At 49.2% G+C, this 20,109-nt stretch overlaps 12 protein-coding genes across 13 annotated transcripts; 7 read left to right on the forward strand and 5 right to left on the reverse strand.

Moving 5' to 3' along the window:
* Nucleotides 1–25: 25 nt before the first annotated feature.
* Nucleotides 26–448, reverse strand: FVEG_15063 (hypothetical protein; the record flags this gene model as incomplete). The annotated part of the gene is made up of 1 exon (XM_018904154.1): nt 26–448. A coding segment is annotated over one exon (423 nt), but the record flags the coding sequence as incomplete, so codon positions are not given.
* A 283-nt stretch (nt 449–731) lies between these two features.
* FVEG_02461 (hypothetical protein) lies at nt 732–2,486 on the forward strand (the record flags this gene model as incomplete). Its single annotated transcript, XM_018889728.1, has 1 exon — nt 732–2,486. The coding sequence occupies one exon, from the start codon at nt 732–734 to the stop codon at nt 2,484–2,486; it is 1,755 nt and encodes a 584-aa protein (XP_018745933.1).
* Nucleotides 2,487–2,804: 318 nt separating this feature from the next.
* FVEG_02460 (ubiquinone biosynthesis protein coq-4, mitochondrial) lies at nt 2,805–3,964 on the forward strand. Its single transcript, XM_018889727.1, has 2 exons — nt 2,805–3,130; nt 3,187–3,964. Exons 1-2 carry the CDS (start codon nt 2,902–2,904, stop codon nt 3,831–3,833), a joined length of 876 nt encoding a protein of 291 aa, XP_018745932.1. The 5' UTR covers nt 2,805–2,901; the 3' UTR covers nt 3,834–3,964.
* FVEG_02459 (programmed cell death protein 5) lies at nt 2,819–4,775 on the reverse strand. 2 transcript variants are annotated; one of them, XM_018889725.1, is made up of 4 exons: nt 4,652–4,775; nt 4,512–4,600; nt 3,775–4,458; nt 2,819–3,704 (listed from the first exon to the last, which is right to left on the reverse strand). In XM_018889725.1, the coding sequence occupies exons 1-3, from the start codon at nt 4,673–4,675 to the stop codon at nt 4,182–4,184; spliced, it is 390 nt and encodes a 129-aa protein (XP_018745930.1). In that variant the 5' UTR covers nt 4,676–4,775; the 3' UTR covers nt 2,819–3,704; nt 3,775–4,181. The 2 variants fall into 2 exon arrangements, with proteins under 2 accessions (XP_018745930.1, XP_018745931.1); XM_018889726.1 differs by lacking the exon at nt 2,819–3,704 and having other exon boundaries at nt 3,746–4,458.
* Nucleotides 4,776–4,814: 39 nt separating this feature from the next.
* Nucleotides 4,815–6,632, reverse strand: FVEG_02458 (hypothetical protein). The gene has a single exon (XM_018889724.1). It carries the CDS (start codon nt 6,349–6,351, stop codon nt 4,957–4,959), a length of 1,395 nt encoding a protein of 464 aa, XP_018745929.1. The 5' UTR covers nt 6,352–6,632; the 3' UTR covers nt 4,815–4,956.
* A 385-nt stretch (nt 6,633–7,017) lies between these two features.
* Nucleotides 7,018–8,142, forward strand: FVEG_02457 (hypothetical protein). Its single transcript, XM_018889723.1, has 3 exons — nt 7,018–7,257; nt 7,314–7,489; nt 7,537–8,142. The coding sequence occupies exons 1-3, from the start codon at nt 7,077–7,079 to the stop codon at nt 7,735–7,737; spliced, it is 558 nt and encodes a 185-aa protein (XP_018745928.1). The 5' UTR covers nt 7,018–7,076; the 3' UTR covers nt 7,738–8,142.
* Nucleotides 8,143–8,293: 151 nt separating this feature from the next.
* Nucleotides 8,294–10,626, forward strand: FVEG_02456 (asparaginyl-tRNA synthetase). The gene is made up of 4 exons (XM_018889722.1): nt 8,294–9,589; nt 9,657–9,922; nt 9,971–10,279; nt 10,330–10,626. The coding sequence occupies exons 1-4, from the start codon at nt 8,552–8,554 to the stop codon at nt 10,409–10,411; spliced, it is 1,695 nt and encodes a 564-aa protein (XP_018745927.1). The 5' UTR covers nt 8,294–8,551; the 3' UTR covers nt 10,412–10,626.
* Nucleotides 10,570–13,570, reverse strand: FVEG_02454 (hypothetical protein). The gene is made up of 4 exons (XM_018889720.1): nt 13,164–13,570; nt 13,061–13,113; nt 11,816–13,006; nt 10,570–11,765 (listed from the first exon to the last, which is right to left on the reverse strand). Exons 1-4 carry the CDS (start codon nt 13,240–13,242, stop codon nt 11,721–11,723), a joined length of 1,368 nt encoding a protein of 455 aa, XP_018745925.1. The 5' UTR covers nt 13,243–13,570; the 3' UTR covers nt 10,570–11,720.
* FVEG_02455 (hypothetical protein) lies at nt 10,819–11,752 on the forward strand. The gene is made up of 2 exons (XM_018889721.1): nt 10,819–11,145; nt 11,272–11,752. Exons 1-2 carry the CDS (start codon nt 10,946–10,948, stop codon nt 11,513–11,515), a joined length of 444 nt encoding a protein of 147 aa, XP_018745926.1. The 5' UTR covers nt 10,819–10,945; the 3' UTR covers nt 11,516–11,752.
* A 124-nt stretch (nt 13,571–13,694) lies between the features above and the next one.
* On the forward strand, nt 13,695–15,206 carry FVEG_02453 (hypothetical protein). Its single transcript, XM_018889719.1, has 2 exons — nt 13,695–13,944; nt 13,990–15,206. Exons 1-2 carry the CDS (start codon nt 13,825–13,827, stop codon nt 14,983–14,985), a joined length of 1,116 nt encoding a protein of 371 aa, XP_018745924.1. The 5' UTR covers nt 13,695–13,824; the 3' UTR covers nt 14,986–15,206.
* A 1,058-nt stretch (nt 15,207–16,264) lies between these two features.
* FVEG_02452 (hypothetical protein) lies at nt 16,265–20,098 on the forward strand. The gene has a single exon (XM_018889718.1). It carries the CDS (start codon nt 16,666–16,668, stop codon nt 17,389–17,391), a length of 726 nt encoding a protein of 241 aa, XP_018745922.1. The 5' UTR covers nt 16,265–16,665; the 3' UTR covers nt 17,392–20,098.
* Nucleotides 17,407–19,572, reverse strand: FVEG_02451 (hypothetical protein). Its single transcript, XM_018889717.1, has 2 exons — nt 19,199–19,572; nt 17,407–19,130 (listed from the first exon to the last, which is right to left on the reverse strand). The coding sequence occupies exons 1-2, from the start codon at nt 19,538–19,540 to the stop codon at nt 17,520–17,522; spliced, it is 1,953 nt and encodes a 650-aa protein (XP_018745923.1). The 5' UTR covers nt 19,541–19,572; the 3' UTR covers nt 17,407–17,519.
* Nucleotides 20,099–20,109: the final 11 nt, after the last annotated feature.

The following is a 20,109-nucleotide window of genomic DNA, read 5'->3' on the forward strand; positions in this document are numbered from 1 at the left end:
AGGAGTCGAGATGGCGCTTCGCAACCGCTCGAATGTCGTCCCATGGAACATCTTCCTCGACCTCGCCGATGTACACCGTCTCGTACTTTTGCGGTGCTATCATCTCAACGTGGAGGCCTCTTTCGATCGCGCCTCGGAAGTGTTTCTTCATCGCATCAACGATTTGTTCGACCGCTTGCGCCCACTTTATCTTGCTGTCTTGCTTCCACGGTGATTTGATCAAAACAGTTGGGTTCATTCGGCGTACAACCAGCTCGATTTCAGTCTCTGGCCCTAGGATGTTGTTCTTTTGGAGGATCTTCTCAACTCGGTCGAAGATTTGGCCTTGTCGGTCCTGGATACTCGATGGTAGTTGCATTCTTGAATTGTCTAGGGGCAGCCGGGGAAGAGAAGGCCAGGCGGCGCGATATCTGATGCAAATAATGGGCTGTTCAGTGTCCATCGCCATGGGCGGGAGCATTCTGGGGGCGGGATAATCCATTGAGTGATAAGGACGTGTGATGAGGAAAGTAAATTGATCCGAGTGAAGACTTCGTCCTCTTTATATCCCCAAGCCCAGTCTAGGTTGGTAAGAGCACAGCTCACGTAGGTAACTTTCTCCTCAGTGACTCACGAAACTTAAACAAAACGCTTTCTTGACGCCAATGCCCTAACCTTAACATCCATAATCTCCCCCCCCCCCCCAACAATCCCGTCGGCACCCATCTCATCTTCTCTGCCCTCATTCCATTATGACCCCAATTACCACCCCAATCGCTATCATCATGCTTCTGTGCGTGCCCAACGAGATTTTGCGTCACATTTGTTCCATCATCGAGTGCAAAGATTGGGAAGGCGGTTGGGATACAAAGTCCTCCTACCAGACACTATTGTCTCTGAGCCGCGTTTGCAAACGATTACGTGATATTGCAGAATCCCATCTGTTTCGAAGTATCTTTGTCCTCGAAGAGGACCCTGATGAGAAATGGATGCAACTTGCAAGACGTCTGCAACAGGATCCTGAGCGGGGCCTCGCCGTGAGGACTTTCTGCTCCCAGAGATACGATCCCATGGCTCCTCCATACTTCCTCGATTTCATGACCAAGTATTTTAAAAAGCTGTCCTCATCACCTGAAGGTGATAAAATCCCCCTGAATCTCAGGGCTCTCATAGAGTACGAGTTGAGAGTCGGAATATTCAAACGGCCATACAGAAGTTTGAAAGTGCTTCTCATGCTTCTCATGCCAGAGCTGAGGCACCTCGAGCTGTGGATTACTGACCACAAATCTACGCCGTTTCTTTTGACTGGTTCATTTGTAGGTGGCCCAGACCACGGTTGTGCTGGGTTTGAGCACAACAAAGAAGCAGGTCAGTGTTTTGAAGGTATCCCGAATATCTTCTTTTTCCGCCATCTCGAGTCAGTAACTCTTATATCCTATGACGACACACTGGGCTCCCCAATAGGGATTAAAACAGTCAGTGGTCTCTTCAACCATCCAAGCATCAAGGCTCTGAGATTTGAAGGCTTTGCATTGTGGCACGAGACTTGTTCGAAGTTGAACTGGAACAAGGCGCCCAGCAACCTGACAAGGCTCGACCTCGAGAACTGCACCCTAGAGCCCATGTCCCTCCAATGCATCTTGGAGAAATGCACAAGCCTCACCCATCTCAAGCTGGCCCTCATAGGCAGCGGAGACCTTAAAAACCCCACCCACAATCTTGAGCAGTTTGGCAATATTCTCAGAGAGCATGGGCGAAAGCTGGTTGAGCTTTCAATCACGAGACCAATGTGGGATCCTCACATCGCTGATTGGAAGAACTATATCGGAAGTCTAAGAAAACTTGAAGTTCTGAGGCGTCTATCAATCGGGAGGCTCAACTTTGTTGGGCCCATAGACAATGAGAATAAGAGGTACATAACTATACACGACAAACTTCCTCTGTCATTGGAGACTCTCACCATTGAAGCAGAGGTGTCGGGCTGCGCATGCGACTTGGATAGAGTCAGAGAGACAGAAGAGCTAGTATGCGACATGCTCGAACATGAACCAGTCCCACCGGGCTTGAGACAAATCAACATGAAGCTGCTACCAGGGCCGGAGGCTCGAGGTTTTGAAGTAATAGAAGCTGATAACATTAGGGGTTGGCAAATGGGGAAAAAAGGTCTATGGGTGCAAAAAAGCAAGAGGGGAAGGGAGGATGAGGACGAGGATGAGGAGGACGAGGATAGGGAGGACGAGGATGAGGAGGAGGAGGAAGAGGAGGAAGAGGAGGAAGAGGAGGAAGAGGAGGAAGAGGAGGAAGAGGAGGAAGAGGAGGACGAGGAGGAAGAGGAGGACGAGGAAGAGGAGGGAGATAAGGAGAAAAAGGAGTGCAGGGTATATGATGAGTATAAGGAGTATGAGGAGTGGTCGGAGTGTGAAGAGGATGAGGATTTTGAAGAGGGGAAAGGATACCGAGTGATTCAATTCATCACCAGCGCGACTCGGGTTAGATATGGTACCTAGGTAGGTAGTTCTAGACAAAAACCGTCGCGTATCTCATCTCAAGTACACGATTAATATGAAAATTTCATTGCTCTGATCATCATCTTCTTGTTTTCACCTTTAACAAGGGTTGTGATTGAGCCTGGCTACAGTGCAGAGCCAAGATACCACATCCCACCACCAGTATTATGAGGCTGGGTGTTGATCATTATTTCCGTCGACTTGCCATGATATTAATAGGTCTTAGACAAACTCAATTATTTTCCGACAAACGAGATCAAATCGAATATAAATACAGTTCCACTCAAGAAACTTCAGCGCTGATTCGTTCCCGTCTCTCGGTAATTCTTGAAGCTGAGTCATGGCCTAGCCTGTTAGATCATCGCCAGAGCTTAAACATCGAACCACTATCATCATCCTCAGATAACGAGCCCAAATGAAGAGCGCACTTCCTAAACTAAGGTCAATTGGATCTGCCCAGAATGTTAGTACCTTGTTACGGGCAACATCTTGTGCATCCTGCTCTTCTTTGTCATCGAGGAGCTTCACAAGTTTGAACCGACCCCCGCCAAACTACCCAGGCCATGTTCCTCTAACGAGAGTTGAGCGGGCTGGGCTGGCCATTGGGGCCAGCGTAATGTCTTTTTTCGATCCCTATCGCCATGGTATGCAGTTTGATTTCCTGCGGGAATCCTCTGTTTCTCTAGCTGATCACCCTCAGACCTCATCGCTGCTACTGGCGAAGCCACAGCCACACCATACTTCATCTACCGCCTTCGCGACGCTATGCTCGCCGATCCAACCGGCCGTCGTATCCTCCGAGCTCGACCTCGAATCTCCTCCAAAACCCTTTCCCTCGAAGCTCTACGTGCGCTACCCGAAAACTCCGTTGGCCGCGCCTATGTAGGCTGGCTCGATCGCGAAGGCGTCTCCCCCGATACTCGAGCTACGGTGCGGTACATCGACGACGAAGAGTGCGCATATGTCATGCAGCGATATCGCGAGTGTCATGACTTCTACCACGCTCTGACTGGTCTGCCTATCGTGCGCGAGGGTGAGGTTGCACTCAAGGCTTTCGAGTTTGCGAATACGTTGCTTCCCATGACGGGATTAAGTATCTTTGCGGCAGCTACCATGAAGAGGAGCGAGAGGCAGCGATTTGCCTCGATATACCTACCCTGGGCTTTGAAGAATGGGGCACGGAGCAAAGAAGTCATTAATGTCTTCTGGGAAGAGAGACTTGAGGATGATGTTAGTGACTTAAGAAAAGAGCTGGGCGTGGAGCAACCACCCGATATGAGAGACATACGAAAGAGGGAGAGGGAGGAGAAGAAGAGACTCAAAGAGCTGAGAGAGCAGGGGCTATAATTGTCTGAGTATCCTTCTCCCATCTGACTTCTCTTGCAATACTTGTACTCTTCTGTATTAAATGTCAAATTTAGAATTACCACTTAGCGTTGTTATTGAGGCCAAAATTATTGTTGTTCCAAGATTCCCGATCTGTCAAATCATTTGAACCATGCACATCATCAAATCATACGAGCAGACAACGCAGATTTTCCCCTCAAGGTCTGAGGAAGAATTCCTATATTCTGCACCTTGAGCCATCACATTCAATTTGTTTCCTTTTACTCGAGACAGAAAAGCAGGTCCCGCCCACGAATTCGCCTTGTTTCCTCACTCTAATCCTCAATTCAATGGTATCACAGGTACGTCTTACAGGTCCAAATCGTCGTCATCGTCCCACGCCTTGCGTCTGCTCACAACAATCTTCTCCTCCTCCTTGCTCTCCGACATAGCGTTGAGAAGCTCCTTGAGTTGTGCCTCAGTGACCTTCTGTCGAAGTTGGCCGGTTTGCGCAAGTGTGATAAGTCGGTTCTCGATGTCGGCGGCGCGCTCCTCCTTCACAAGTCGGATACGGCCTAGACGGTCGGCGGCTTCGGGATGGAGGATCTGGTTGAGGATGTGTTGGCGAGCGTCATTTTGCTGCTGTCTATTTCAAGGTCAGTAAAACAGTGTCGCACGGTATGGATCGAGACAACTGACTGGCGCTGCTGTTGTTGTTCCTGACCAGAAGAACCGCCTCCACTACCACCGGCTTCAGCCTTCAGTTGCTCCAGGCGAGCTTTTCGTAACTGCGAAGACCATCAGTGATGAATTTAGATGAGACCGAAAGAATGAGCTACCTGTTCCAACTCTGCGTCGTCCATGATTTTGATATGTGACGTTCTTCAACGTTTTGGTGAGTCGCGAGATCAGCCTGACGCCGCGGGGCTGCTTTGCACATCGTAGGAGGGGCATTGGGTTACGTAAGCCAAACCAAGCAACACATTGAACATCATGATACTACTGATTTCGTGTCAAATATCCTGTCAACTGACAAAGAGTTGTTGAGTATCTTTTGTATGAGTAATTCAAGCGCTATTGTGAAATCTTCAACCATATGTAGAACGCCCCAAGTGCCAAAGCTGCAATTCGTTAAAACCCTATTCTACAATAAATCATTTTTCAATCTGCGCTGCTGAAACTTCTCCCTAACAACGTCTGGCAATGCCTCCTGGACAGGTATGAAAGACCGTAACCTTTTCAATTCTTCAATACGTCGGGCCTTAATCATCTGAACCATCAGTTGATTTCTGGGCGTGTCTATACCGAGAGTCCTAGCCCGCTTCAAGAAGTATCCATTCTGATAGTTAATGTCTGTTTGCAGACCTTTGTTGATGCGTGTCAGCAAATCACTGGGGGCTTTGCTCTTGCCTGTAATGCGACGGTAGCAGAACTTTTTGAGGCCTTCTCCACGGAGGAATTTTAAGAGGTCGGGCGAGTCTTGGACCTCAGGCATGTTCTCCGTTACTAGAGCCAGTTCCCTTAGAAGCTGATCCATCAGCCTTTGAGCGTTTCTATTTTCCAATAGACCTTGGTATGGGAGGTCAAGAAGCACACAAACGGGCTCAACAGCAGCCGTGAACATAACGGAGGGTAGTTTGAACCTTAGCCAATGCTCAAAAGTACTGAAGGTTGTGTTGAGCTCTTTGACCCTCCTCAGCGAAAGCATCATACTAGGGTGTTGCTCAACAGGGATGTAGAGCTCCTTCTCCGCATTTAGTACCGGATCGGCCTTGGTGAAGACTGTTCGCCCACTCTTCAACTGCTTAACAGAATCCCTGTTCCGGTTGAAAGCGAGCGCGTGGGACATATGGCCCAAGTAAAAGTTGGGCTCAGGCTGGGTTCCGTTAAAGAGCTGTTCGCGGACTTGCTCGAGCACTCCCATGCCGTCGTTAAGAAGACAAATCGATGTTTTACCGTCGATTCGATCTTTGACTGAAGCGATCGCTTTAACAGCCTCAAAGCCACGGCCGGTAACTATCAACTCATCGATATGCGAGCGGTCACATTGAGGTAGAGCATCATTGTCGGAGATGGCTGCATTCTTCTCGGCATATGCATTCTTCCTTGTTCGTTCAGGTTGAACCTTTTCCACATTTCGATATCTTGACTTGGGCATCTCGCGAAATGGCACCGTCTCGACGGAATCATAAACGCTACATAGAGCGTGGGCGATGAATCTTGATCTAACATCTTCGCCCAGGATATGAATCTTATGTACTGGTCCAGATTTCGCTGCTTCAGCTGGAATGACAACCGAGGGGACGTAGAACTGCGATGAAGGGCTTGTTGATGTAGGTGTGAGAGATCCGGCTTGGGTAATAGAGCTTTTCCATGGCCGTGATGGCGCACTGCTGAGTTCCGGGGGTACGGCTTCTGGTTTCTTCTGTTCTGTCGGAGGCACTGCCGAAGCAAAGGCTCGTGTATAGCCGAAACTGGGGCCACTTCGGAGCCATCGGGTCGATTTTCTCGCTATTTGAGTCGTCGCCCGCATCTTCATTACGATCTCCAGCCTCAAGCTGGTGATCAAGTCGTCGTGGAGAGAAAAGGTGGCTCAGAAGCCGAAAGATCGAGGTTTAATATGTGCACGCGCGCATCCAGACTCGAGCGAGGGGCGATGGAGGCTAGCCTTTGGAGCTCGGTTATTGGTACGTCTGATTAACAATACATCGATTTGTTATTTCGTCAATTCGTGAAGGCGTCGAGTTGCGTTGGAGTTGGTGAGTCGATACTAAAATTGGTGATGCGTTAAAGAATAGCACAGGCGAGTCCGTTTTCCCATTTGTTTCGACTTAGACCAGGCCAATTAGAGTAACAAGAGCCTAAGTTTTGATGATCAATAGTGGGGTTCAAAAGCATCAATAATTGGCCAATGAGTGCTCGGCTCCGATATCGTTTGGCTCGATGCTGAAAGTAGCCGGTGGTGAAGGCTACACAGCATGAAAGGAATATATAAGTAACAGGATTCGTGTACGGAGTTCACTGGAAGGTATCCAAAATTCATGAAAAGCTTCCACTTCCAGCATTCTTTTGTTTTCAGCTTCAGAGTAGTTCTCGGACTGTGGTACCCTTTAGTTGCATTACTTCACTTCATGAATGCAAAAGCCACTAAGCCTTATTGGGTCTCATGGTTGACAAGTTTCTGCGCCTGTGCGAAGTCTTTCATGCGACGACGTGAACATCGCAACATTGCGCCTCTCAGCATTCCTAACCACAGAACTCAACATGACAGACGTTAAGGACATCACACCGGATCTCGATCGGCTGGATAATCAGCTCGATGATCTTGAAGAAAAGCTACAGCCTTTGTTGGGCAACCTCGAAGGCATGGCCTCTCAGTTGCCCCTATTAGACAAGGCGAAACTGTTCTCACTTACAGCTTACGCGATCGAATCCCTAATGTTTTGTGAGCTCTCTTGCACCTGAAACGAGGCCACATGGTCACACTAACATTCGCGATAGCATCACTGAAATTAAATGAGGGCAATGAGGCTCAAACACAAGCCGTTCTTACTGAACTCAAGCGAATTCAGCAATATTTTGGAAAGATCAAGAACATCGAGTCTCCCCCGGAGCCTGAAACGCGTACCCTGACTATTAACCAAGAGGCTACCGCGCGTATCCTCAAGGCGGACCTGGTATGTTGCGGCGAAGCCATCACAGATCCAAGACTGACTTCTCACAGGGCGACAACAAAACAATCAGCAGTAAGCTTGCCGAAAAGATTGCAGAGGAACGAGCCAAGGCACTGCTCAAGTCTGTTGAGAACCGAAAGCGGCCAGCAGAAGAGTCGCCCGTTCCATCTCAGCCTAACTCTTCTGCTGATGGAAAAGATAAGAACAAGAAGAAGCAGAAGAAGAACAAAAAGAACAAGTCGAAAAACTGAATTGCAAAGCAGAATTATGATGCTGACGGGCCAAATGGTTGAAAAACGCACAGAAGTCTGGCGCCGGCTGTTGATGGTGGAATTCAGAGCATGCGGCTTCAGGTGGAGGTTTACAATGATACCCAGATTGTGTCAGGCAAATAGATGGCTGGGGACCTATACGGCCCCCTTGAAGAGTTGAATTCACTGCGCATGGCGTTTGGGAACTTGGGTTTGACTTTTGCTTTGGGGAGATAGTGATGAGACAACTACACTTAGACATCGGACTCTTATGAAACGCAGCTTGCTTCCGAAATTTGCTTTCTTGCGGGATACAGTGAAGTTTGCATCTAGAGGGGGCACGGCTTGTGTTTCAATTGGCATATGCTTGTGGCCTCAACAGCAAATAAAACTTCTAGCTCACGACTTAGACCTCAATACCATGATGACTGACCAATTGCTACAGCATAAAGCTGATAAAAGGAAAACCTAGATGATAACTCCTTGGCCGGCCTTGGAGGTGTATAAAAGGCTCCAATCCCTCGGCCAAGAAAAAATAAGATAAGACATACAATTACAAAGAGCTCCTTACCAGACAGCATCTCCCTTGTCATCCGGCATCGCATTAGATTTATGGCAAAGTTGAGCTCTTATCGCTTTAATACGTGGAAAGATAAGCCAGAGAGGTGACTAACAATTTTTCACCCCACCATTATCGGACGTGAGTCAAGCAAGGGGAGCAATCGCGGGGCACCACAACCCCTCCAAGTTCCTACCCAAGGCCGCGATTTCTGTTTTCGCATCGATTGAAGCAGAAAACAAAGCACAGCATAAAATGGCGGTTATCTACGTCGACGAAGAAGCCGGAAGCGATCTCCCCGAGATTCAGGGCACTGAGGCCGCCCCCTTCAAGTCTCTTCTTGAAGCCTACTACCGCCATGGAGCCGAGTCCGAGTACCAGGTTAAGAAGAAGGACGATGAGGAGGGTTACAAGCCTGCTGCCAAGTCAGCCCTGAAGAAGGCTGTCGCCTATGCTGCTCAGCAGAAGAAAAAGGCCGAGGCTGCTGCTAAGCGAGCTGAGAAGGATGCTCAAGACGAGGCCGCTCGTTTGGCTGTTCTCGAGGAGGCCAAGAAGCTGAAGATCACTAACGACCCTTCACTTCCCGAGCCTGTTGCGATCAACCTCCAAGAGATCGACCCTTCAAAGATTGGTACACTCCGAAAGAGCAAGGATGAGCCCACTGAGGGAGTCAAGCGCGTCTCCGTTCAGGGCCGTGTCAACCGTGTCGCTAAGCAGGGTGGTCTTATCTTTGTGACTCTGCGCCGCGGTCTCAACTACATGCAATGTCTCCTTTCCGGAGATCTCTCCAAGACCTACGATGCCCTTACTCTTTCACGAGAGACCTCTCTCGAGATCATTGGTGAGCTTTGGGAGGTTCCCGCCGGTGCTCACGCCCCTCTGGACCGAGAACTTCGCGCCGACTACTTCAGGGTCATCGCCAAGGCCCCTGGTGGTGATGAGGCCTTCACCAACTTGGTTCCCGTTGACGGTGATACCAACACCCTCATGAACCTCCGCCACCTTACCCTCCGCCACGAGAAGCCCGCCGCCGTCATGTTCGTTCGCGACATTGTCGAGGATGCTTTCCACACCGTTTACAAGGAGTTGGACGTCAAGAAGGTCAGCCCTCCTGCTCTTGTGCAGACTCAGGTCGAAGGTGGTTCTACTCTTTTCAAGTTCGACTACTATGGCGAGACTTCATACTTGACTCAGTCCAGTCAGCTTTACCTCGAGACTGTCCTACCTGTCCTTGGTGACTGCTACTGCATTGAGAAGTCTTTCCGTGCTGAGAAGTCCCTTACCCGTCGCCATGTAAGTACCCATATGAGGCAACAAGCTAGATATTATATCCAAGTGATCGCATCTAACTTTAGTGCAGCTTTCTGAGTACTCCCACGTCGAGGCTGAACTCGATTTCATTACCTTCGACAACCTCCTGGACCATCTTGAGCACGTCATCTGCCGTGTGATCGATCTGACCCTCGAAAACCCTGTTGCCGCTGAGGCTATCAAGAAGTACAACCCCGACTTCGAGAAGCCTTCTCGACCTTTCTTGCGCATGCGATACTCTGATGCCATTGATTGGCTGCGAGAGCGTGGTATCAAGAACGAGGATGGTAACGACCACACCTTTGGCGACGATATGTAAGTGTTTCGCCAATTTCGAATGCACACAGACTGACTGGAGACCAGTGCCGAGGCTGCTGAGCGCAAGATGACCGACGAGATCAACCGCCCCATCTTCCTCACTCACTTCCCCGTCGAGATCAAGTCCTTCTACATGTCAAGGGCCAAGGACGACCCCCGCGTGACCGAGTCCGTCGATGTTCTGATGCCTGGAGTTGGCGAGATTGTCGGAGGCAGCATGAGAATTTGGGACTATGAGGAGCTAATGGCCGGCTACAAGCGAGAGGGTATTGATCCTACAGGATACTTCTGGTACACTGACCAGCGCAAGTACGGATCTACTCCTCACGGAGGATACGGTCTGGGAGCTGAGCGGTACGTTATTCGATACTTCTATGATTTGATGTATACTGACAACTGTTTAGATTCCTGGCGTGGCTCCTCAAGCTCTGGACAGTGCGAGAGGCTTGCCTGTATCCCCGATACATGGGCAGATGCACACCATAAACGCTGCGCTTATGAGATGTATAACGAAAATGGAGTACGGGGTATTGATATAGTAGAACAGACCGCTCTAGAGTTAACGTCTAGAATGAAATTTCGAAACTGCTTTACTCACTGTTTGTATTTACATTGGCACAGGGCTTATATCCGATAGTGAAATGCCCGATATCTCCGTCGTTGGAAGCGGTCGTAATCAATCGTAGCCTTCCTAACCTCATGACTCAATTAATGGAGGTGCCCACTAAAAAGTTGCCCAGCGGCTGTCAACGGAAGGCCCTGGAGTGCTCTGGGCCCCTGGCGCCTGAGGGAATGCCTCTACCGAGGCCCTACTGGCCAATCTTCCCCATCCCTCGTTGAAATTTGCCCCTCGTGATTGGCTGTTTTGATATGCGCCTCCGAAATCCATGCCTCCGGTATTCTTTCTTTCCGATCTTTCTCCTCATAGCTAACTCAACATCTTGAACTTTGTTCTTCAACACTTCCCTAACATCGCATCACCAAATCTCCCACCAAAACCCTCACAACACAACAAACACAATGCCTCGTCAACGATCCGTCGGCCGCGCTCCTTCGCGCCCTACTGCTGCTGCTCCCAAGCCTGCTCCCCAGCAGACTCGCCCTGCCGCCACCCACGCTGCTCCTCCCGCTGCGGCTCACCCTCCCGCCCAGGCCATGCCTCCTCAGGCTGCCGGTTCTCAGGGCCCCGGACTGTTCGGCCAGATGGCCAGCACTGCTGCGTAAGCATCCCCTTGCGAATCTACAAAAATTGGTGTCTTAGGAGTTCCAAGTTCCGGGTCGAGCAATGTATCCGAGAGCACCTGTAGAGCTCATACTTCGAACACGTGTAGCTAACTTGTTCTCAGCGGTGTCGCTATCGGTTCCTCAGTAGGCCACGCCATCGGCGGTCTCTTCTCCGGCGGTTCCTCCGAGGCTGCTGCCCCCGTCCAGGCTCAGGCTGCTCCCCAAGAGCAGTCCTGGAACCAGAACAACTGCGCCGGCGTCGCCCAGAACTTCACAAAGTGCATGGATGAGAACAACGGAAACATGCAGATCTGCAACTGGTACCTTGAGCAACTCAAGGCTTGCCAGGCCGCCGCTGGTCAGTAAGCATGGACGAATTAGAGGTTGAAAAGAGAACAAAAGGGACTTGATATCACTATGGGAAAGGAAATAACATCGGGGATATATATCTCCCGACAGCGTGCATGCATATAGGGATCCGGTGGGGACACATTAGTGCTACATCTCAGCGCTGTCAATTGTATAATACAACAAAAAAAGACATTACTCCCACTCAAATTGGGAAACCCCTTCATTCATCTTTCTCCTCCTCTTCTGGCCGTGGCTCAAAGTTCAGCTTTGTGGTGTTAGCAAGTTCATGATACAGAGTGGGATATGGGGTCTTACCGAATTTCCATTGTACAACTGTTGATCTCTTTGCTGATCTCTGCGATTCTGGAATGACTGAACACGGTCTTGAGAACTGGCGGGCGCATCGCTCGTAGGCCCTCGGTGCCCAGTGCGGTCATCACCACCCCCAAACAGACTGAAAATCCATGTGAAAATGCCGAGAATGAAATCAATAACTCTCGAAACAATGCCCTGTGAATCATCGTAGGCGGTCGTAAACTTCTTGACGGGAATAAGCACCAAGGTCGAAGACGGGAAAAGGCCGAGGTCTCCTAATGGCTTGTCCTCCTCAGTCTCATCAATGTTCTTATTCGGTAGAGGCGTGAGGACCTGCTTGAAAGTGTATGGCTGCGAACCATCGCCTCTATTTTCGTCTACCCATTGTCGGACTTCTTTTAGGTGCGCAGTCGTCTTGAAGCGGTTCCTCAATGTTGATCCATCGAACAAGCGGACTTGAAGAGCCGTTATCGCGCCAGACTTGGAGGAGTTCGACAGTTTTGTCTCTGGTGCGCTCACTAACGATGCTGCAACGTCGCCACCCTTGAGGTTATCAAGTTTCTGCTTCTCACGCTGCTCGGCACGGAGGCGTCGCTCTGCCTTGTCGTCTTCAATGCGCTTGAGAATCCGCGCCTTCTCCTCTTGATCTTTCTGTTTCTTCTTCCTTACTGCCTCTGCTTGCTTATGAGCTCGGGCGTTGTCCGTATCCATACCAGCTTCGGCCTCTGCTTTGGCTTTCTCTTTGGTCCTTGCGCGTTCCTCCTTCACCTTGCGCTCATTCTCCTCCCTTTGGGCTTGAAGTCTGGCAGCCCTCTCAGCTAGTATCCGACGAACATTCTCTGATGTTGAAGGAGCCGCTGTCGGTGGAGTGTTCTGCTGTTCTGAAGCTGCGGGTATCTCTGTCTGGGGCTGTGGTGGCCTGGCCTGTTCTGGTGCCGGGGTTGGTTGGGTGGTAGCTGGAGCTGGAGCTGGAGCTGCAGGTGCAGCAGTGGAGTTGAAAGCAGTCTGAACTCTCCGCAAGAAATCCTCTTTGCTGGTCCCCGGTGTAATGTACTCCTTTAGTTCTCCATTCTTAATGATAACAACAGTCGGAGTCCGTGGTAGAGGGAAGATCTGGGCTAGATATCCGGCTTCCTCGGACCCAGCTTTGAGACGGAGCGCAATAGAATGCTCCTTGAGTAAGTCGCTCAACTACACCGTAATTAGCCCCATCACATATGATCTTCAGATTTCCATGATCCTTACCGTATCGTCGACCAGAAACTCATTTTCCCATTGTGTGCTCTCGTCGCTTTCATCTATAATGCATGTGAGTTATTGCGTGGGTCTGGGTGATGACAAAACATACCTGTCACGAAACATAGGACAAGTTTCTGCTGACCGACGGCTGTCGAGATGCCTTCCTGAAGAGTTCCTTCATAAAACATGGCGAATTAGGTTGAAGTCGATGAGCTCTTGATTTATATTATGGAGAAATTGAAAATAGTGGGTGAATGGGCGATTGTGAGCAGGATAAAGTTGCGACGTGTTGTCAAGGTTAGAGCTGTCTCGCCTTGACTTCTACTCCCTTGAGACTTGGTGAATATTTGTCATGTAAGTAAAGAAGAAAGACGTCTTGATTAGTGGTGTAGCAAGTAAATCGGACGGTCAAATAATTAGAGCAAAAAGTTAGTGGCAAGAATCAACTCCGATCATGTCTGTTTAAACAAGGCTTGAATGGATGTAAACCAAGCCATCATGAGTGGAGGAACGGACAGAGCAGCCTCATAGCTACCTTAGGTTAGCTATGACGCTTATGGCATCACGTGGCCCTAGCTTCAGCGCCGACATTCGGGTTTCGGGGGCTGACTCAGCGGTCTTGAGCTCGCCATCCAGTAGAAACTTTGCAAAGGATCTAACATGGGAGAGTGAATGAATGAGTCAAAGGGAACATGTAACATATATTTTTGCTGGTCCGACTTTTCTTTTCTTTCTTCAGCTTCTCCTTGCGAGAGTGCATTTATCCCAAAATGCTCATTGACCCTGCTTTCCTGCCATGGGCAGAAAGTAAAGGAGTCAAACTGAAAGGTGTTGAACCTCGAATTCTTCCAGGCCGTGGTATTGGTATTGTCGCGACTCGCGATATCAAGGTGAGTAATAGATCTCCTCTCGAAATTATTCTAATATTTTCTAAGCCAAATGAAACCATTTTGAGTGTGCCTATGAAGGCAGTTCGCACTATTGATACAGTGCCAAAGAACATCACGGAAACCCTTCAAGGAGTTTCAGTTCATGGCGTCTTGGCTGCTGAAATTGCTCTTGACGAAAGTGATGACTTCTCTGTATGGAAAACAGTTCTACCAACCCGGGAAGATCTAGAGGCTGGTGTGCCCATGATGTGGCCGAGTGAACTTCAAGCCCTTCTCCCCAAGAGGGCTAAGGATATCCTGGATAATCAGAATGCCACATTCAGACGCGAGTGCGAAATTGTTCTAAATGCATTCCCCAAGTTGACCAGGGATGAGTACTTGTACTCTTGGGTGCTCATCAACACCAGAACCTTCTACAACAGCATGCCCAAGATGAAAAGCTACGCTCATGCTGACCGACTAGTCTGCATGCCAACTGCCGACCTGTTCAATCATGCTGACCAAGGATGCAAGCTCGCCTATTCAGCCCTAGGATACAGTGTTCAGTCGGATAGAGTCTATCGCCAAGGTGAGGAAGTCTACGTATCGTATGGACCTCACTCAAACGACTTTCTCCTCTCCGAATACGGTTTCATTCTAGATACGAATCGCTGGGACGAGGTCTACCTAGATGAAGTGATTCTTCCGATGCTGAACAAGACACAGCGTGCCGACCTTGAAAGTATCAACTTTCTTGGAAGATACACTCTCGATGACCAGACATTAGGCTGCCACAGAACTCAGGTCGCTCTGCGAATGCTATGCTGTACACAAAGGCAATGGCAGCGGTTCTTTGATGCTCAGGACGAGGGGCGTTCGTCGCAGGCTGAGGTTGATGAATTACTGTTGACAGCATTGAAAGACTTTTTGAACATCATCGGAAAGACTCTGGGTGACATAGATGAGGTAGAGGGCGGCTCAAGTAGCCAGCGGGAACTCTTACGGCGCCGATGGCAGCAGATTGAGGCCATGGTGACCAAGACAATAGATACTCTTTCATGAATCTTTCTGTATGTATCCTAGTATCTGCATTGGATAATTTATGATCATGGTTCCTTTCAGGAGCTCAAGTAATGCCCACAGCGATAGCATTTCTGGGTGTTTGAAAAGGAGCAGTGGGTTCGGTATCGACGATGGACTGTATTGTCTCGCAAGCTATGTCACCAAGTAGTATGATGTTGAATCTGAAAGCCAAGAGACATGTCGACGAGTTCATTCGTGAGTCATTGTCATTCAGGAAGATACCTATGGTATATGACAGGGGGTCAATTATCCCACTGGAAATATGCCTAGATAGGTAGGTAAGTTGCAAAGATAAGCCAAGATCAAACTACTGCCGGTTGTGCGGTTTGCAGATCACGGATCGCAACCTAAGCTGTTAACGATGACCATCACTTGTTATGCATACCCGCACTTGGTTCCCGGAGCGGCAATAACACCATCCGGTCCAAAAAGATCCGGCCCCGTTTGCAAGGTTGTCAGCTGTCAGAAATCTTGGGCACTCAAGTTATGCCACGAATGGCGATATTTGGGGGGTTGTTTTCACATGTCTCGACAGACAGATAGAACCCCACGATGGAAATAAAGGTATGGAGTAATATGTAGCCAAATCTCTCTGGTTATGTCGTAAAAGATCCCTGTTCGGTACTTGTTGGTATTTGTCATTGGTCCACGACCGCGGTTACATTTGGTCTAAGTTGACTAGTATAAGCGCTACCAATATAATAAATAGATGTCGTACGATAAGTTCGGCAACCTCCTACCGACGACAGGCACAGGCACAGGTCGGTTGGGCTCCAATGGCTTGGGAAGAAACTCTCCAGGGCTCAATCAATACGAATATTCCCACAAGTCATTGGCTTACTTGCTTTCGAGTGCTTGATACCAATGCCAAGTTCACACAAACTTATCACTAGCTTTTCCTCGAGAGTAGAGACAATTAGCCAGATGCTAGCAAAGACTTCAAGCAACACATGTTTCTCTCAACAAGCATCTTCCCAGTTGTCTTCACTTACGTAGACTGGTGTTGTTGGGCACTACAGACGCCATGCAAACGGTATCGACCAGTTAGATTTGTCTTGACTGATGCTACCACTCGTAAACCATCATAAAGCAATCCTGCTTGGAGAGCAAGCGGCTGTAGCAAGCATCTGCTAAGAAGCCCAAGACCACACTCTTGTTTGGCTGTAGATGCAAGCCATAGGGCAGCAAGTAACGTTGCATGATAACATACACTATATATATCGGCAACTCTCCTCGTTTACCTCGTTCAACGTAAAGTATCCAAACCTTACTCGCGACTTACACACCCAACGGCGGGAGTCACTAACTTGTTTAAGCTTGACACCATTCACACTGTGCCTTAGGCAGTTCTCAAAGAAGCCGCCTCTGGTGAGAGTCGAAACATCCATTGGCCGCTTTTACGGGAATACCGAATAGTCTAGGCCGGAAAGAGCCTCAGTTGCAGAACAACATCATATCATTATTGTTCGTAGAAGAAGAGTCGAGAACTGGTGATAGTGACCAGGGTGATCCTGGTTGTTTCACATCCCCACAAACCTCAAGCCACCGACATCACTTGATTGCATCTCCTCTCTTGATATCATCTCAACTCTCATCAAATAAGAGGCCAAAGACTACGAGACTGAAGACTGAGACAGACATCCAACGAATCATTTCACTATGGTTTCCTGCAACACCTGCCACAAGGAGGAACCTGCAGTTCAGCTCAAGCGGTGTGCCAAGTGTTCCACTACGCAATACTGCTCTCGGGAATGTCAAAAGATCGACTGGAAAGTGCACAAGAAGATCTGTGGCAAGCAGGCAGATTCAGTTGCCAGTGCCAACATCCATGATCCAGACGAAATGAGCCAGTCCCCAAAGAAGGGACTGGAAAAGTCTGTTCCAAACCCCTTTACCCGTCTCGATAACGGCACTTACTTGCACAACCGTCCTGAAAAAGACGTCTATCGACTTCTGATTGACACTTATCGTCTCCGCATGGATGACATGTACAACCTTGAAAGTCAAGCAGATTCAGACAGTCTCTACGGCGGTGCTTCAAACGGACTTCGAGGTTTTCAACGCTTCTTACGACAAGCATCAGTCCGAAGAGGGTTGCTTCCTTCATGGTGGACACCAGAGAAGCAGCAGGAGTGTGAGCAATTGGGAATGGATTCAAGTCAGTGGCAGAACTTGAAGAAGAAGACGAGTAAGCAGGAGATCATTGACTACTATGGCGATCCTCGTTTCCCTATGCAGTTGCGTATGGTTGGAGAGGCTGTGTATCTAAGTGCCCCTGGAGGAGGCGATGGTTCACAGATGAGAAAGATGATGGCTGCGATGGAGGGAGGCGGAATGGAAGGGATGGGGATGAGCATGATGGATGCTTCATCGCTCCGTCGCTGAGGGTGTTGAGCACATCTGGATAAAAGGTTCTGCAAAAGTTGTATAAGGAAAAACGTCTCATTATGTCATAAAGTTGACCAATATTTAGTTCCATGTCTATATTGACGGATTGGTGCCCAGAACACATCCTAAAACCCTTGAAGAGTCAAACATTCAAAGTCAAAAGATGTTCTCCATCCATAGACCCTTGGACGTCCCAACTGAGTCCAGTCCGCTGCGAGTTCCAGCTCCGGGACACGATCAAACCGCGGTCCAAAAACGACGTTATCCGACTCCATCACGACAGCTATTCTGGCCAGGTTTTTCCCAGAGTGGCTGGGGTTGTTGCAGTCCCTCGCGATGATGACTCTTTGAGTCTGAAGTCTCCCAAAGTAGGGGATCACTGCTTCATACGCTCCACACCAGATATAATCCTTTTCGCTTGCGCAAAACAGAATCTTGAGGACGAGGCAAGCCTGCTTGGCAAACATATCGTCATATACCTTGGTCGTCTCCTGGAACCTGTCTGCCAGCTCGTCTATCATCTTCCAGAGAGGTTTGCTCTCTTCTTCCGGCATGGGGTTTGCCCTGTGTTTAATGACAGCAATCATAAGAAGCGCAGCCTTAAAAGCAAGGAAATCCACAAAGTCAGCCCTCACCACCGTCTCCTGCTCGAGTTCCGGGGCTCTCATGGCTTCTTGCGCTTTTATGATCTCCTGTGCTGATGCTAGGATCGCCTTCCTTGCCGGCTCAAAGTCCTCAACTTTCCCAGGATTCATGTTTGACAGTTGACATTTGGGCCAGTTCAGCATGAGCTCAAACGAGTGATACAGGATCTTGATTTTGGCTCGGATGAAGGCCTGCGGAAGATAGGGGACATACTTCAGGTGTCCTCTCGTCCAATCCTCCGGGATCATGTAGTTCAATTCCTTCAGCTCTTCAAGGGTACGTGTGATGGTTGCACTAGTAGTGTCTTCTTTCATCAGGGTTTGGCTTGTAAGAAGACCTGATAGCATGGCTATCTGGCGAACAGCCTGCTTTTCTGCGAGGGGGTATTTTTCCTCAAAAATCCTGGGCCCCAGTTGCGCGGGGACTGCATGAGGCATTCCGAGGAAGAGTGAAAGCTGTCGGTCTTGAATCCACAACTCTTCCCAAATGGCTCGATGCAGGCTAGACCGGCCCTGGTGTACCCCCAGGAGCATGGAGTTCTCAATGGCAGTCCTGATGCACTTCCATGCCTTCGTCGGGCGACCTATGGCGAGGGATAGCTCGCCTTGGAGGAGAAGGGCCTGGACAAAGTCGATATTGCAGACCGGTGTTGAGCTGATTCTATACAGAGATTCAACTTTGTCGATACAATTGGAAATAAGTAGCATTGGCTCAAAGGGTGCTGGTGCTCGATTGTCGGCGTATTTGAACTTCATCGGTAGCTCCTTGATAGAGAGGCAGAGCCAGACTATACATTTTGCGACAGCGCCAGGTTCTGGTGGTTTTTGGCGGTTTGGGGACAATGACTTCTCAATGAACGCTAAAGCTGACTCGACGTCTGTTGGAAATCCAGCATCAAGCACGGTAACTGTGTTGACAGCGGCAGAGTCATCGTCTTGCTGCTCGTATTGGTGTGACACCGTTGCTAGAGGCCAGCTCGCCCAATTCTGGGTGAACCTGCTACTGTGGTGCAGAATCCTGGTCAGAACCGACTGGTCGGGTACAAGCCCCTGAAGTGATGCCGTCAAACGCGTGTGTGGTGTCTGCGTTATCTGTGATGTAAAGATGGTTAGACTACTTAAGCCATCATGACCTTCAGAGCCTCCAAAGTGATACCAACCTCGAATGGTTCGCTCACAGCCCGGTAGCTTGGCGCGCTTTTGTGGTCAACCCGGTTGCTACTAGTAGCTTGAGCGTCAAGTCTGCGAGCCAAGAGTTCGATTGCAGTCTGCAGAAGAATCATTCGTGACTCAACTTTTCTGGCAAACCGCGAGAACTCTTGAGGCATGTCATCTCTGCCTTCGGGGGATGAGTCGTCATTCTGCGGCTGGCAGGTGAGGGAGTGTTTGCTGCACTCCTGACACTCAGCCTTGTCGCCGTCGAACACACACTTTACTCTTCGAAAACAACATTCGGCACAGCTCTTCGAACCGGACCGCTCTCGGGTTGGTAGATTCTCCATGAGGATTGACCATGCAAGTTTTGTCAAGGAAAAGAACAGAGGTGAGGGAGAAGAAGAGAAAGTGAGGCGGGCACTTCAGCCTACTTGTACGCAGGTGATTCGTGGCGTTTCTTGCTTATCTCAACAACATGTATGTCTCAGTTTTATGACGAAACCTGTTGTAATGCAACGCATCTGTTGAGTGAGAGAAGAGGAAATATTCGTGTTGGTTGTTCGGAATCGGGCCAAAAGGTCCTAAACATCACGGGTGGCCGCAGGTGGTTGCAGATGAGCACGAATATTGCCGTGAACCCATCCCCGACCGCCGAGAATGAATTCTTAGACAAAAAGCCACTTGGGTACGATTGTACGAAGCTACGGGTATTAATTCCGTTTTTGCTTTTTTCGGATTTCAAGGGGTAATTGATGTTTGAGGCAAGCTCACGGTGCAGCCTTATTTGCTCCGATATTGAGGTTGATGATTCCAGAGACGCTGGGTTACACAACACAGTACGATGTCACACATGATTCCCTTCTTGACTAAGCTGTGTATACACTGTCTTAGACTGTATAGAACCGTTTGAGTTCAG

This window comes from Fusarium verticillioides, chromosome 6, assembly GCF_000149555.1.
Source record: "Fusarium verticillioides 7600 chromosome 6, whole genome shotgun sequence".
NCBI classification, from domain to species: Eukaryota; Fungi; Ascomycota; class Sordariomycetes; order Hypocreales; family Nectriaceae; genus Fusarium; species Fusarium verticillioides.